Genomic DNA, 17,500 nt, shown 5'->3' with positions numbered 1-17,500 from the left:
AGTGTACATAAGTGTACGTATTTATTATATAATTCATAATTAATAATTATACATATATATATATATATATATATATATATATATATATATACATATATATATAATATATATATAATAGATTTCTGGTTATATATATAATTGGTCTTTGGTTAGATAAAGTCAAATATAAAAGCAAAGCAACATGTACTCTGTGAATGTTTTTGTTCTTCAAATGTTGTCTACTGCCCTGACTAACAACGGCCCAGTTCTTACACAAGAGAGAATATAAACATTAATACTGAATACAAAGAAAATATACTTAATGAAATTATCATTAAGAATCTTTTCATCTACCAGTCATATATTACTTCTAATATTGGGTGCTTTATGTTATTCATCTCTTTTGTGCAGAAAACCATTGCAATATTACTGAAATATTTTGTTATTAATTCAAATATCAAACTATGTATTGTTAGAGTTGACTTAGTATTTTCCTTACTTAGACTTCAGCAATAATTTTTTTTATAACAACCATTATATTTTGAGTGACAAATAATTAAGAACAAAAAGCCTATTTTTGATTAAGGTAATTAGTTATTGGGAAAGAAACTTTAAAAAAAATAACAAAAATATTATCAGTATTTGTACATCAATGTGGACGGGGCTTATCTTCAATATATCTATACATTGTATATCAAAAAAGGTATATGGAATTTGGTCTAATGTAGCCTTCCCAATATATTTAGTTACAGGATCACCAGGTATTATGTCTGGTCTGACTCAATTGTTGATTGCTAATGTACGTGAGAGAAAATCATCATCAGCTACCAACAGAACTGACAATTCTATTACATAAGGTTCAACTGTTTTAAAAACTTAATATTCAAAACTTGAAATATATATATATAGAAAAAAAATTATTTGGCAATCAGAAAACAAACACTGGTAAATTCAAAGAAACATATTGCTAACCAATGGAAGAAAGTATTTAATATCTCTGTAATCATTTAAATATTAATGAAATAATAATTAGTGCTTATGTAGCATTATTTCAGTAGTTCCCAAGCCATTTTTATTTTGTTACTTGTGATGCATTAAAGAGCAAATAAAAATATTTTTGTGTACCTTGTGCATAAAATAAAACAATGTATTAAAAATAAAGATATTTATAATATGGTTTAACCTATATAATTTAAATTAAAGAAAGTTGTTAAATACTTACTTCCTTATTTTAATAAATAAAACATAGTTATCAAGGTTTTATACTTAGAATTTCACATTTTTATTTTAAACATTTTTTAAAAAATATATTAATTTGTTTTCTGTGGTGCACCTAACTACATTTTGTGATGCATCACTGCACCAAAATGCATACCATTTGGGAACCACTGTATCATAACCACATATTAAAACATTTAAAACTATTCTACAAGAAGCATAGTGTTTTTTTTGTTTTTTTTATATTTTGGAATAACAACAATGATATGATATATGGATATGAGATGATTATATATATATATAATATATATATATATATATATATAATATAAATGTGGTATATATATGAATATATATATACGTATATATATATATGTATATATTATATATATATATGTATATATATGTATATATATATATATGTATATATATATGTATACATATATATATATATGTATATATATATGTATATATATATATATATATGTATATATATATATGTATATATATGTATGTTGAATGTGTATATATATATATATATATATATATATATATATATAAAGTATTGCAGAGTAGCTGGGTAGGAGAATAAATAGCTGAAATACCACAGTAAAGGTTAAATTTATAAGGATGGGGGTGGGAAAACTGGATGGCAAAAAACAGCAATGAATAGTGAAAAATAAGCAGGTGAGGCATAACTAGGCAATCAGTTACCCTAGACTATGTTGTACTAAGCAAGTGAAAAACTAGCCAATACTAAAGGAAATATACTCATTCTCTACAGAACATCTAGAATAATCTAGACACCACTGAAATGGGAAATAAAAAGGTGGGTTTGGACAATATGGCAAGACTTATGGGTTATTTAAAAATTTGGAACAAAAATTTATGGAATCTTTTTCTTTTCTGTGTTTTTTTAAACCACAATTTTAACCTCAATCAAATCAAAAGTTTGCTTGCTTTTTTGTTGTTCATTTCTTTGTCAAATGTAAAGCAGGAAAAAACAAAACAAAAAACACAAACAATCTAATTAATTTACATCTCAAAATAAATTTGACACAATTAAACAGGACTGACAACAACAAAAATAAGCATATATGGACAGAAGTTTACTATCTACTCACAAAAATGCAGAATTTTTTTTTTTTTTAAATATCGAATAATCCATTGGATTTTTGGAACATTGGAATCAGTACTGAATTTTTTTAATGTAACATTTTCAGACTTCTTTTATAAACTGATGGACATTTTTAATACATGTTGTTGTTATTTTTTATTCAATAAAAACCTTGAAGCCTGTACTTTGGTGATGTTTAAGCAATATGATAAAAATGAGAGTCCTTATGTTTTGTTGTTGCTGTTGTTAAAAAATACCTATACAATATCACTAACAACATAGATTCAGAAAAAAAAGTTTTATTAAATAGTTATGCCAACATTTTCTCACAAAATAACAGACTTATATCCACAATTAAAGCTATAATACCAAAAAAAAAAAAATCTTGAATTAAGTAAAGGAAATAAATTACATGTCAAGAACCATAAAATCTACTGACTGTTTTTTTTTTGTTCTTTTTTTTTTTTACAAATAACGAAAAAAAAATTCTCTCAGAAACAGGAAGTTTAAGTTACAACAAATATGATTCTTTAAAAAGATTTCATTGAAAGTTGTTTTCTGTAAAAAAAAAAAAATGATATGCTGAAAAAAATTTTCTGTGTGAGTATGCGTGAGCATATATATATATATATATATATATATATATATATATATATAAATGTATATTTATGTATATATATAAGTATATATATCCATATATATATATATATATATATATGCATACATAAATACATATTTATATTCACATACATATATATCATATAAAAAGCTAAATGTGTGTGCATGTGTGTGTATGTATGTACATATGTATTCTTAAATGGTATCTAAAATCAAATTTAAATAATAAAAATATACATTTTAGAGTTTTTGTTTCTGTCTTTTCCTAAACATAAAAAGAAAAAAAAAAAAAGAAATTATGACATTCCACCAATCGTAATCATTTTCTTTCTTGGTAATTTAATCCAGCTGCTTATTACAGTATTTAACAATAATTTAAATATAAATGTAATTATATCAATTTTTTTTTTTTTTTGTTTCAAATGCTTGAAATCCTTTTAAAAAATTAAAAAATAATTACGAATTCATAACAAAGTTAATAATTGTTAGCCAGGAATCACTCGAGATTAAACTAAAAGCTAATGCTTTAGATTTACAATGTAAAAGGAATGGGTGGGTGGGTGGTGGTGGTGGGGAAAGGATTAATAATGATAATAATAATAATAAATAATAATAATAATAATAATAATAATAATAATAATAATAATAATAATAATAATAATAATAATAATAATAATAATGGTAAAAATATATTAAATGTGTATAAGTACAATGTAATGGACTGAAAGAAAAAAAAATATTTCAAATCTTAAAATTGAAAAATAAATAACATTGATTAGCTTGGATAATCGACAGAGATTTCTCCAAGACAATATATATATATTATGTAGTATTAAAACTATCACTAGTGCCTGGCAGAATGCTATATTTTATGTAAATGAAACCAAGTGATGAAAATACGTGGTTCATCAACTTATCAAAATTCAGCAAATGGATTCTCAGTTTCACAAAGATTATAACAGATGAAATATCATACTTTATTAATAATGGGGTGGGGAAAAAAAAACCCACCAGAAAAACAAAATTTGAGTAGATTACTGTTTTAGGTTATGATAGCAAGTTTCTAATGTATCAATTATTATTGATCAATGTGCTGTATGACCACATCACATGACGAAAGCACCTAGTAACAATGAATGGTATAAATATGTTTTTATAATAATAATAGTAATAATGCCCTGATGCAGTACCAGGCAGCAGCTCTCATGGCTTCTGATCTTAACTGATTTGAAGTGTTATCATGTACATTGTTTTGTCATGGTATAAAAGATGGGCTACAGCAAATATTCTGCTCAATAGCACAGATTTGCTAGTCAGTTGTTTGACCATAACCAGTTGAGCATGTCCCTTAGTGGCTGACGATATGTGCATTTCTGATCACGAGCAGAAGTAGTTGGGGAGCATCATAGCCATGTGTTGAGAAGGATTCTTTGGGGTTTGAATAATTCACCTCTGGAAACATGGTTGTTTCATTCAACATCCTTAAACCCTTATTCAGGGACCTTTTGAGCGGGATAGGTTACTCGACCAGATGAAAATTCTAACTGGGCCCCACCTGCAAGGTCATGTGCTGTTTATCTTGATATGAGATCATCATGTCGCACACATATGGTTGTGATGCATGTACCTAGTGTACCCTTATCAGACGGGTAGTCATGATGGGTATATTTTACCCCAGTGTCACTTTGATGGCATGCACTGCTCTCTCACTCAATAATAATAATAATAATAATAATCTTTTCTATTATAGGCACAAGGTCTGAAATTTTGTGGCAAGGGGGAAGTTAATTAAGTCAACCCCAGTATTCAACTGGTACTTATTTCATCAACCCAGATGAAAGGCAATGTTGAGAAATCACAACATAAAGACAAATGAAATGCTGCTAAGCATTTTGTGTGGTGTGCCAATGATTCTGCTAGTTCACCACCTTAATAATAACAACAATATATATAACAAGCCTTTCTACTGTAGGCACAAGGCCTGAAATTTTGGGGCGAGGAGTAAGTCAATTACATCAACCCAGTGTTCAACTAGTACAACTTGCTGCCTTAATAATAATTAATAATCTTTTCTACTACAGGTACAAGGCCTGAAATTTGGAGCAGGGAGGGTAGTCGATTACATCAACCCAGTGCCTGACTGATACTTAATTTATCGACCCCAAAAGGATGAAAAGCAAAGTCAACCTCGGTGGAATTTGAACTCAGAACGTAAAGATAGATGAAATGCCAAAAAGCATTTTGCCCAATGTGCTAACGATTCTGCTAGAATGGCACTTAACACACATGGCCACAACACCCAAACTGTTACCTAAGAGGTTGAAGGATACTGGATTTAAGATTGGCATTGTTGATCTGTAGAAAAGTGCCATCTTGTAGTGTGCAAGATAGCATGGAATAGTAATAATAAAGAATAATGTTTTCTAATTTTGGCACAAGGTTAACAATCTCAAGTGGGGTGAGTTAGTCTTTTACACTGACCCCATTGCTCAACTGGTACTTTTTCTTCTTTTTTTTTTATCAAATCAGAAAGGATGAAAGCCAAAGTCATCCTTGGAAACTTTTGAACTCAAAAGTGTAAAGAACTGGAAGAAATGCTTGCTAACCTTTTTGTCCAATGTGCTAATGATTCAATAATTGCTTCAAATGTAAACACAAGGCCAGGAATTTGGTAGAGAAAGGTAACTCAATTACATCAATCCCACTACTTCACTAATACTATATATTTTAATGACCCCCTGGAGGGATGATATAAAACTTGACCTAGATAGAATTTGAACTCAGAACATAAAAAAAAATCCCCTTCTAACATAGGCACAAAGTCCCAGTTTTTTTGACATGGAAGAAGGTGGAAGGGTGCTGAGTAAGGTTGCTGATTAAATATACCAAATTTCTCAATTGGTACTATAACAATATTGATATTAATTTTCTAATATAGGCACAAGACCTCAGATTTTGGAGGGGGAAGATGTTTAGTTATTAAGTCAATACCAATATTTGACTGGTACTTTATTTTATTGATCCCAGGGGGATGAAAGGCAAAACTGACTTTCATAGGATTTGAAATCAGGACACAGATGAAACAAACACTGCAAGGCATTTCATTCAGTGCTATAATTCAGCCAATTCAATAATCGTAATACTTCTGTATATCTTCATATTAACATAATGATAGTATAGGGATGTCAGATAAATTTGTTTGTTTCTCTCCAATGTTATTTGAATTAACATGAAAAATACTTTTGTTGTATTGTATTTCGGTTTTATTTGTTGCTCTATTATTCTCTACAACTTTTGTTTATCGTTTTTTTTTTAAATTTGAATAACTTGTGCTTCTTTTCAGAGACATATGACAACAGAATGGCAAGAGGAAAAACAATGAGCATTCTTGACATCTGCTTCTCTTTGTATTTACTCATGGTTCCAATACTGTCAAAGCTGCTTAACCCTCCGGCATTTAAACTGGCCACATCTGGCCCAGATTTTCTACTTATTTTATGACCAAATTGGCCAGATTCGGCTTCTCACATCTACCTTAAAATATCATTCTAAAAATATACAATCACATCACTGAAATCTCAAAGCTACAAGATAACTGATTAATTCAAAACAATGTGAATAAATAACCTTTTTTTTCAACAGAATAATGTGAATGCCAAAGGGTTAAGACATTTGTGCTATGTATGGAGAAGGTGCAAGAACTGCACAGAAATGGTTTTCACGCTTCAATTCAAACTCAGACTCTTCTCATTCTAACTGACCTGTTCAGTTCAATGAAGATCGAATGTATGAGCTTATCTATGAGGATCGGCACCAAGATAATCAGGAATTGGACAAGCAGGTGAGATACTCTAATGATACAGTTGACTGTCATCTCCACTTGATGAGCAAGATCCAACAAGGCAATCTAGTTGAAAAGACCTGACTCGCAACACAGTATGCTTCTTTAATATGACACCTCCTCACCCCTAAATTGCTAATTTAACCAGAAATTCTATTCAAGAACTCTGTTGTGAAGTTCTATTGTGCCCATTGTACACTATTATAGCACCTTTAGGTTATCACCTTTTTTGGTCAATCTCTGACAGTCTGTAAGGTTTTTTTTCGTTCAAAATGATGTGGTACTGAAACTGTAGCTCTGCAAATTCTTCAAGTCAAGACCAGGTGATTTCTAGCCTCAAGGCATTGACAAGCTGGTGCAACACTGGCATAATGTCATGAACAATGAAAGAGAATATATTGATTTCAAATTCTAGTATAAGGCCAGTAATTTCAGGGAAGTGGGTAAGTTGATTACATCAACCCCAGTACTCAGCTGGTACTTATTTCATTTGCCCTGAAAGGATGAAATGTGAAGCCGACCTTGGCAAAATTTGAACTCAGAATGTAGAGACAGATGAAATGTTGCTAAGTATTTTGCTCAGTGTGCTAACGATTCTGCCAGCTTGCTGCCTTAATGAAGGAGAATATATTATCGACTGATTTGTTAAAACTGTTAATGAAAAATAAGGATTAAAATAATCAAAAAAAAAAAAAATCAACAAATTTAGCTGATAACCCAATACAACAATAATATATTTATAGCATTCATTGTTACTAATTACTCATTATAATCAATTATAATAATTCCATCTTCTTTGAAATGTCTATTACTGATCTTTGGCTTCAACAACCCAAAACAATACTCATAACCTAAATCGCATAATAATAATAATAATAATCCTTTCAACTAAAGGCACAAGGCCTGAAATTTAGAGGGAGGGGGATGGTCGATTACATCGGCCCCAATGTTTTATTGGTGCTTATTTTATCGACCCTGAAAGGATGAAAGGCAAAGTCAACCATGGCAGAATTTGAACTCAGAATGTAAAGCCAAACAAAATGCTGCTCTAAGCACTTTGCCCAACATGCTAATGATTCTGCCAAGATCGCCGCCTTAATAATGATAATAATAATAATAATAATTTGTTTTAGGTACAAAGCCAGCAATTCTGATGGGAGGGAGTAATTGATACCACTGACCCTAGTAGTTGACTCGTACTTATTTTATCGAACCTGGAGGGATGAATGGCAAAGATGACCCCACCCCACCCCCCAGTAGAATTGGAGCTCCAGAACATAAAGAACCAGAAGAAATTCTGCAAAGCATTTTTCTTCTACTCTAACAATTCTGCCAATCTACCGCCCTTTATCATAATAATAATAATAATGATAATAATAATGCTTTAACAAGTTGCAATAATATGCTAACATTGCATGGATGGAGAAGACACAAGAAAAAAAAAAATAATAATAATAACATTTTAGTTCTATCTCATCACAGACATCACAAGGAAAAAAAAAAAAAAACGTAAGCAATTCACAGCAGTTTTTTTTGGCATTTTTTTTTTACCCTATGAAATGGATTTCATTTTTGCTTGTTTGTTTTTACACTTATTTGTATTAAGAAGCATTATTTAAAATTTACTTTGCTATTTTTACGTTCTTGTAATACTGTAGCTGTCGTTGTGTCAAGAGTTAACTACGTCTTTTCTTCTTTTCTTTTTACTAATGTGGGTGACATTTTGTTTTTTTCTCTTTGTTCGGTTTTTTTTTTGGTCTCATGTATTTCTTTTTTTCATTTATTTATATTTTTCTTTGAGATATATCATGAATACTTAATAAGAACCTCTTGATGTTTTTTCTTTTTTTTTCTTTTAAAACTTTGGGTCTTAACTCTGTTTAGTGGCAGGGATGCTTGAGTATTTTCACCCCATTGCTTTTTCTTTGTTTTTTTTTTGTTTGTTTTGCTTTGTTGTAGTTTCTCTTTGGTTTCTTTTTTTTTTTACTTTTTTAATATATTTTCTGTTCTTTTCTTTCTTCATGTTTCCAATGAGCTAGTTTTTTTTTTTAATAATAATATTCTCATTATAACAATGTAAGAAATAATAATAATAATAATAATAATAATGATAATAATAATAATATTAATAATGATGATAATTCTTTCTACTACAGGCACAAAGCCTGAAATTTTGGGGGAGAGGAAAAATCGATTACATCGACCCCAGTGTTTCACTGGTACTTAATTTATCGACCCCGAAAGGATGAAAGGCAAAGTCGACCTCGGCGGAATTTGAACTCAGAACGTAAAGACGGACAAAATGCCACAAAGCATTTTGCCTGGCAAGCTAACGATTCTGCCAGCTCGCCGCCTTAGTAATAATGATAATAGTAGTAGTAGTAGTAGTAGTAGAAGTAATCTTCTTTAGTCATATGACAGCAATTGGTTTTGCATGTGTAACCATTTTGGGAACTGGTTGGGTTGATGAGCGTAGGTATCTGTGAACTCTGAGGAGTGAACTGGTCGGTTGTTCACTTGGTCTATAAAAGATGCAAACTGGCTTGAAAAAATAGAGCTTCTCAAGTCCCGCTCCTCCAATGGCTCAGGCTTCATGCACATCCTGTCTTGTGGATTAGGCATATAATGAGGATTAACAGGTGATAACGAAGAGGAATGCAGAGGCCTTCTCCCCAGAGCAGCAGGACTCCGAGAGTTGGATGTCAGATACAATTCTTGACGTAACTGTGAAGCAGACGAATGGTTGAGAGATGCCATAGATGTTAAAGCTTGAGTAAGAAGTGGGTAAGTCTTCTTACTCTCCTTTGATATCTTTTGTATGGGCAACGATAAACTGGACGGTGCTGTGTTTCTTAAATGTGCCATTTGCTGCTGCTGCTGTTGTTGTTGTTGCTGGTGTTGTTGTTGTTGTTGCTGATGGTGGTGTTGTTGTTGTTGTTGTTGCTGTTGTTGCTGCTGCTGTTGATGTTGCTGCTGTTGATGTTGCTGTTGTAGATGGTGATGGAGGTTGTATGGCGAGGTGTTCAGCGATGACATAAGATTTGGGGATGTCTCAGAATGTAAGGATTGAAACTGACTAGCATAGAATGGCGGAACTTTGGCTGCTGTTGACCATGGAGACAATTTAGACATGAAAGACGGTTGAAGAGAAGAAGGTTTCTGAGCAGGCAAAGCCGAAGCAGTTGGAGGGGGACGCAGAGGGTAGACTCTCTTGCGATCCCTTTTTAGTTGATTGCGTAACTGACTGATAGCAGTCGTAGTAATTCGGGGCGTTGTACGTCTTGATGAAGATTTTGGTTTGACCTTCTGTATGGCAGACTGTCGGCAGTCTTGATCACAAATTAGTGCTTGCTGCTCAAAAAGGAAAGCAGAGCAAGAATCACCAGGAGACATTTGGCAGTCAAAGAGCACCACAGACATTTCACGGAGATTTACTCTGGCAGACTTTTGAAGAACTCTAGGAAGAGAAGTAGATTCTTCTTTTGTTTCATCTAATGGTTCTGAACTTACAGTTTCAACTGGATTAGTTTTGGGAATATTAAAATTTTCAGCAGAATTCTTCTTAATTTCATCCTCATCAGCAGTAGTGGTAGTAGTAGTAGTAGTTGTAGTAGTAGCAGTAGTGGTACTAGTAGTAGTACCAGTAGTTGTAGTAGAAGCAGATGTAGCAGTAATAGTAGTCACTGTAGTAGTACTAGAGGCGCTAAAATTCTTTTCAAATGAATCTTTTGTGTCCTCTTCTTCAGAAAACTGTTGATCGGCTATTCTTTTACTTGGTTCCTTTTCACTGGAGACTTTGGTGACAACACTTTCTCGTTTTGGAGAAGCAGTTTTTGAAGAATCTTTTTCTGAGTTAGTAGTTTCTTCTGAATTAACAGGATTCTGAATAGATTTACTTTCAGTGTTTGTAGTTTTAATGGAATCACTTTCCTGATTCAAAAGAACATTGTTTTGTGAAGATGAAACAGCATCCTGAGACTGGTTGGTGCGTTTCACATCTTCTGATTTCCGAAGGGATGAATTCTCTCGGAGTTTTTCACAAAGCTTATCAATTCTAGATTTCTTTGAAACAGGTATGGCAACATTTTCATCTAATTCTTCATCATCACCTACTTCGACAACTTGGATGTCTTGTATTCCGTCACATTGAATTCGATGGACAACTTTTTCTTTTCGATAGTTGGCTAATGGCTTTTTGAAATCGCTGTCAGAATTCCTTTCATCAGCAGAAGAGTCATTCATAGATAAACCATCTTCTTTACCTCCATCACCCTGAAGAAATTTCTTACGAAAAATGCTTCGTGGCCGTAGCATTTTGGCATCTTCATGAGTAAAAATGCGATCGGGTAGGACTCCTTCTTCTCCATTTTGTTCCTGACTCATATATAAAGATCCACCAATGTAAATACGTTCCCCTTCCATAGCCCAGTATACAACCATAACTACAGCAATGACCAGGTAATTCTGTGATAGAATTCAAGTTGCAGCAGTATTCTATAGTTTTATCAGCAGTTAGAAGAAATAAAATCCATGTTGATCTTCTTTTTCTTGGTAATTGGTTACATAAAACAGCCTTGAATCTGATGGAAAAAAAAAAAAGAAACATGATTCTCATAATTATGAAGAAATTAGATTTATTGTGAAGGTATAATTATTTAAAACAAAGAATACATATTTACATAGTCATAGTATTTACATAGGCATAGGAGTGGCTGTGTGGTAAGTAGATTGCTTATGAACCACATGGTTCCAGATTCAGTCTCATTGCATGGCACCTTGGGCAAGTGTATTCTACTATAGCCTCGGGCCAACCAAAGCCTTGTGAGTGGATTTGGTAGACAGAAACTGAAAGAAGCCCGTTGTATATATGTGTATGTGTGTGTATATGTTTGCGTGTCTGTGTTTGTCCCCCCCAACATCGCTTGACAACCAATGCTGGTGTGTTTACATCCCCGTAACTTAGCAGTTCGGCAAAAGAGACCGATGGAATAAGTACTAGGCTTACAAAGAATAAGTCCTGGGGTCGATTTACTTGACTAAAGATGGTGCTCCAGCATGGCCGCAGTCAAAATGACTGAAACAAGTAAAAGAGTAAAAGAGTCAATTTAAATGTAGACGTGAGAAAGATAACAGAGTGTATGTAAATACAGGTGTGTGTTGAGCCACATATAATGTGTGTAAATGTAAATATGGGTAAGGCAATATATGATTTATGTAAATATAAGATTGAATTAGAGTATGTAAATGTACACAATATATTACTTTTTAATAGCTTGATTAGTGGAACGAAAGCAGTGGCAATACTCTTTTTAGGGCTTCTGTGAATGATGGAAAGAAGTCTAGAGACTAGAAACCAAAGATGAATGCTGACAACAGCACAGATGCTACCAAAAGCAACCAAGAGCCAGGCAGTGATGATAAACCAGATGGATTGGGTTAGATAAAATATACTGGCTACGAATGTAGATTTGTGAGATAACACGTGGTGAATATAAGTGTAGACTTAGATGACTGTAGTGTATGTAAACATAGGTATATGTTAGATGGTTGTAGTGTATGCAAATACAGTTCTGGTTTAAATAAAATATAATGTAAATACAGACATGGGATAGATATGCAAATTTAGATGCATGTCAGATGACTGTACAAAAATATACACATGGGTTAGACACCACACAGTGTGTCTAAACGTAGGAATGTACTAAACAACACACGTAATTTACATGAATGTAGACATGGGTTAGATAATATGCTGTATATAATTATAAACATAGGTTAAATAAAATATAGTGTATGTTGACATGGGTTACATAACATTTAATGTAGATGTGTGTGTGTGTGTATGTGTGTGTGTGTGTGTGCGTGTAACTTCAGATGTGCTATTGGTGATTTCTTTTCTTTCTTCAAACTTTTTACTTTCTCCTCTCTGACAAAGAGCTATACTCGAAACATCAAAAACTGTCTCTTTTTACCAAGTTTCAAACTAATACATTCTTTGTGCACATCTTCATTGCTTGTTATTGTTAATATTGTTCTTTAATTTGAATTGGCCACACACATATATTAAGGGGTAGTAAGGTATATAAACACAAATTAGGTTTGATATATATATATATATATTTACATGGAGCACAAAAATGCAGAATAAAGAAGAATATAATATAAAGAAATTATGTAACATCTTGTAGCGACAGCTGTTTCAGGAAGCAAAGAGTTATGTAATAATCATAACTTGCAGGTGATATAAGCAAGAAGTCACAAGTATGAAACCAGTGACCAGTCCAGTGAAGTTATTACAGTAAGTCCAGCCTCTCTGGATGTTGTGGCTTTGCTCAGGATGAAGTTGGAATATGTATATGTATATATATATGGTAAGATAACATATAGTGTGTATATGTAAAGCATGGGTTATATATATAGTGCTGGTGGCACGTAAAAAAGCACCATCCAGACGTGGCCGATGCCAGCGCCGCCTTGACTGGCTTATTGCCAGTGGTATGTAAAAAGCACCAATCCGATCGTGGCCGTTGCCAGCCTCCCCTGGCACATAAAAAGCACCCTCTACACTCACGGAGTGGTTGGCGTTAGGAGGGGCATCCAGCTGTAGAAACACTGCCAGATCAGACTGGAGCCTGGTGCAGCCTTCTGGCTTCCCAGATCCCGGTTAAACCATCCAACCCATGCTAGCATGGGGAACGGACATTAAGCGGCGATGATGATGATGATGAGTACTGTATGTACATATTAGCATAGGTTTGATGGAATAAAGTGGAAATAAATACAGACATTACTAAGACAACCAAATAAGTGTGAAAGTAGACATGGATTGGATAGTACAGCGTGTGTAAACCTACATGTAGGTTAGAGTATGTAGTGAGTGTGTTTATGCAAATTTAGACATGAGTTACATAAAATATAGAGTATGTGTATGTTTAAATAAGACATGTGTTAGGTAACGTGTGTAAATGTACAGATGGGTGAGATGACATATTCTGTAAGTGAAGATTGTGATTGTGAATTAGAAATGGGTACAATAACATATAGTGTATGTATTGCAAAATGTAGATATGGCTTGCATAACATGCAGTGTGATGTAAAAGTAGATGTGGGTCAGATAATATAGAGTGTCTGTAAACGAAGTCTTGAGTTAAATGAAATTGCATCAGAAAGAAAAATATCTCTTTTCAACAGTTATTAATTATTTATTTATTTATTTATTATCATTATTATTATTATTATTATTATACATAGTCGATGACAATATTTATTTACACTGGCAAAATAAGGAATCCGTTGGCAAGATAGTATAAGTGGAATGATAATGAATACATTAGGTAAGCAAGTATTGTAATTTAATTACAACAGGGAATGAATAACAGTGAAACATATTCAACATTCCAATGTAATAAATAGGACACTTGTAATCTAAATTTACATATTAAAGGCTTCACTTGCCACATAACATGCGTAAGCATATTCTACAACCACTAGACTTCCATTCTTGCTCCCATTTGTCTCTGCATCACATACATACTATAACTACCAGAAAATAAAGGCGAGCTGTTAATATGGTTTTGTCCAGCCAGTGTACTTATCAGCTATGATTCAATTGACTATAAGTTACAGCTATGACAGAGAACTGCCAAAAATTGCTAAAATATATTCTGATTGGCCAAAATGTATAAAAATCCACACCAAAATTAACCAAACAGTCTGACTCATTATTTTCATTGGCTGAAACTGACCAATCAGTAGCTACTCACCAGTTTCTCTCCTGAGCCCTTTCCACAATGTAAATATGAAACATTTTCATGTCATCATTTCAGAGCTTGCCTTCCTCCTGCATGTTATGCTCAACTTGAAAATGAAAAACATCTCTCACACTTTATATTTTTCTGTCTCAGACACAGTAAGCTTTCTGATACTTGATCTCGTGTACACACACGATTAAGATATTTGCCTTTCGAATGCTATATTTGAAGAGTGACTATACTTTGCTGTGCTGTTTCCTTGTAGTCAGTTGTGACCCAGTTATCCCCTTTAATGTTGTCAAAATATTTTCGTTTAAGAAAAAGACACATCTATTGTTCTTCTTAGCCCACCTCTCTCAACACAAAGACAGCAAAGCAAATCTTAAATTAATATTAACCCTTCAGCATTCAGATTACTCTGTCAAACGTAATACTTATTTATTCACATTGTTTTGAATTAATCAAGCATTATCTCACCACTTCAAGATGTCAATGAGGTGATTGTTTATTTATTAGAATGACATTATAAGGTAGATGTAAGAAGCTGGTTCTGGTCAGTTTGAACATAAAAACAACCAGAATATTTGGGCTGGACATGGCCGATTTAAATGCTAAAGGTTAATGTTTCATCATCATTTAACGTCCGCTTTCCATGCTAGCATGGGTTGGACAATTTGACTGAGGTCTGGCGAACCAGATGGCTGCACCAGACTCCAATCTGATCTGGCAGAGTTTCTACAGCTGGATGCCCTTCCTAACGCCAACCACACCGAGAGTGTAGTGGGTGCTTTTACGTGCCACCGATATGAGGGCCAGTCAGGCGGTACTGACAACGGCCACACTTGTCAAATAAGATGCTTTCATCCAAAGAAAAGACTTGTCTACTGTTCCTTTTAATTCCTCTCCCTCTCTCTCTTCCCAATGACAGAATAAATCTTAATATTGATTTCAAATTTTGGCACAAGGCCAGCAATTTTGAGGGGTGTAAGTTGATTACATTGACCCCAGTGCTGAAATGGTACCTATTTTATTGACCCCAAAAGGATGAAACCAAAATCGACCTTAGAACATAAACACGGGATGAAATGTCATAAGGCATCTTGCCCAGCATGCTAATACTTCTGCCAGCTTGACACTTTATCTTAAATTAATATTAAGCCTGGTGAAAAAACAGATATTAAGGAAATTAATAGTTACTTGCATTGGCATAAATTATGTAGTGAAGTTCATGAGTTTAGATAAATTTGTTGTGTGGTAGGAAAAGAGGAATATGATGGTTCAAGACTGATCTCTCTCTCTCTGAGATAAAAGCCAAAACATTCACACGTGCATGGCTTATTATAGCAAAACTAGGTTTATCAAACACCTGGCATTTATAAAACCAGGTGTTTGATAAGCCAAGACAACATAAAAAATAACAGTGGATGTTGTGACGTATCAGTTAGAGGCCAACAGAGTATCAAGTTGCAAGCCTGGGTTCAATTCCTGGTTGAAATTGTCCAATTTACTGATGCAACTGATACTACTTTAGTTACCCCTACACCCATATTAGGAGTCTGTCATAAGCCCTAGAATTCATAATGTCAGACCTTAACTGGGTTTTTATGGCATATAAATGACTGAGGTCACAATACACCCCATCCGCCCCCACGTCCGAGATGGGGGACAAACAAAGCGATGGGGGACAACTCACACACACACACACAAAGGGCTTCATTCAGTTTCCATCAACCAAATCCACTCACAAAGCTTTGGTTGGCCTGAGGCTGTAGTAGCAGACACTTGCCCAAGGTGCCATGCAGTGGGATTGAACCCAAAACTATGTGGCTGAGAAGCAATCTTCTTGCCACACAGCTACACATGCACCTAGACTACACCACAATCTTATAACAAGCGCAACCCCTAACCTCTAGGCCACATGCCTTTCCCTACACTCATATACACCCTCCCCCCTTAATAGAAGCCTATCTACTACATATGTGGGAAATTCTGTTTGTGGGTGTCTTTGTTTGTGAAATTGTTAGCTAACTCCTCCTAGATTGTTTTATCGATTTTGATGAAACTCGAGACGTGAGTAGAACTCATGTCTGGAAACCTCATGACATACTTAGATTGTTGAAAAATCGATAATAGGGCCCCTGGAAGGGATCCTTATATCTACTACATATAACTGATATATTTTATTTAAACACCCATAGCACCTGCACTTACAATTGTCAGTTTTTAGCGAAGGGATCAATATTCGATTCTCACGATCAGCGGATCTGCATTTCACTACTCAGTTTCGAACTGCAAAACCTCATTATTGCACTTTCTTGATTTGAATCTTAAATCTTAAAGACTTCATTCATACATTTATATACACACATACTTTTTGTGCTTATATATATGCTACATTTAGATATTACCTTGAATAAATTAGCCTTGATAAAGTTAACCTTTAAGATTCCACGACTAGTTAGAGTATGAGTGGGTACTTGTACTTCACAAGCTACTCTAATGCGACAACGGCAATTTCAAGTAAGTCTCCAATTCATTATATTTGATATTTACTAAATCAAACAATTATTCTTCATCTATTCTACTTCAATATCTAAACAGTTATACACATATTGCTGTAATTAATTCAGACATTGCATTAATAGACAGTTTTTCAACATCTCCAAATAACTAAATGCTGGCAATGCATACAGGGTTTTCAATTAAATTTCATTACACTTTGAATGCCCATAACTCCAATAATTCTGTGTTTTTCTAGTTAAACTTTTTCGATGAAGGTAGATAAATTTTTGATTCCAGAACGTATTTAATAAGTGTGTCCCAATCCTGCTTTTTCTCATAGACAACTCTATGGAAATCCGGAAAATTTATTCGTGTATGTACCCAATGGCAAAACCAAAAACATTGTGTATCACAAAGCCCTGCAAGACTGAAATTTTGGAACAAAGATGCCTCTCCCTTCAACAACTTCTCTTG

At 33.5% G+C, this 17,500-nt stretch overlaps 1 protein-coding gene and 1 long non-coding RNA gene across 6 annotated transcripts in view; one reads left to right on the top strand and one right to left on the bottom strand.

The window, feature by feature from the left end:
• Positions 1–3,595: 3,595 nt before the first annotated feature.
• Positions 3,596–17,500, bottom strand: part of LOC115220492 (hybrid signal transduction histidine kinase L-like) — a 91,356-nt gene continuing 77,451 nt past the window's right edge. For 4 of the 5 annotated variants that reach the window (XM_036510139.1, XM_036510137.1, XM_036510138.1 and 1 more), the window contains 2 exons: positions 9,148–11,353; positions 3,596–3,612 (listed from right to left, as the gene is read on the bottom strand). In XM_036510139.1, the coding sequence (XP_036366032.1) occupies positions 9,180–11,213 (2,034 nt within the window). In that variant the 5' untranslated portion in view covers positions 11,214–11,353 and the 3' untranslated portion in view covers positions 3,596–3,612; positions 9,148–9,179. Of the gene's footprint in view, positions 3,613–9,147; positions 11,354–15,721; positions 15,743–17,500 lie in introns of those variants that run through there. The other variant, XM_036510140.1, reaches the window with a different exon arrangement.
• On the top strand, positions 5,866–13,766 carry LOC118766586. The gene is made up of 3 exons (XR_005002530.1): positions 5,866–6,079; positions 13,150–13,159; positions 13,756–13,766. It is a non-coding gene; the product is annotated as an uncharacterized LOC118766586 (long non-coding RNA).

The sequence above is a fragment of the Octopus sinensis genome, linkage group LG16 (assembly GCF_006345805.1).
Source record: "Octopus sinensis linkage group LG16, ASM634580v1, whole genome shotgun sequence".
Lineage (NCBI taxonomy): Eukaryota > Metazoa > Mollusca > Cephalopoda > Octopoda > Octopodidae > Octopus > Octopus sinensis.
Note: the sequence above shows the minus strand (reverse complement) of the source record. Positions and strands in the feature narration are given on the sequence as shown.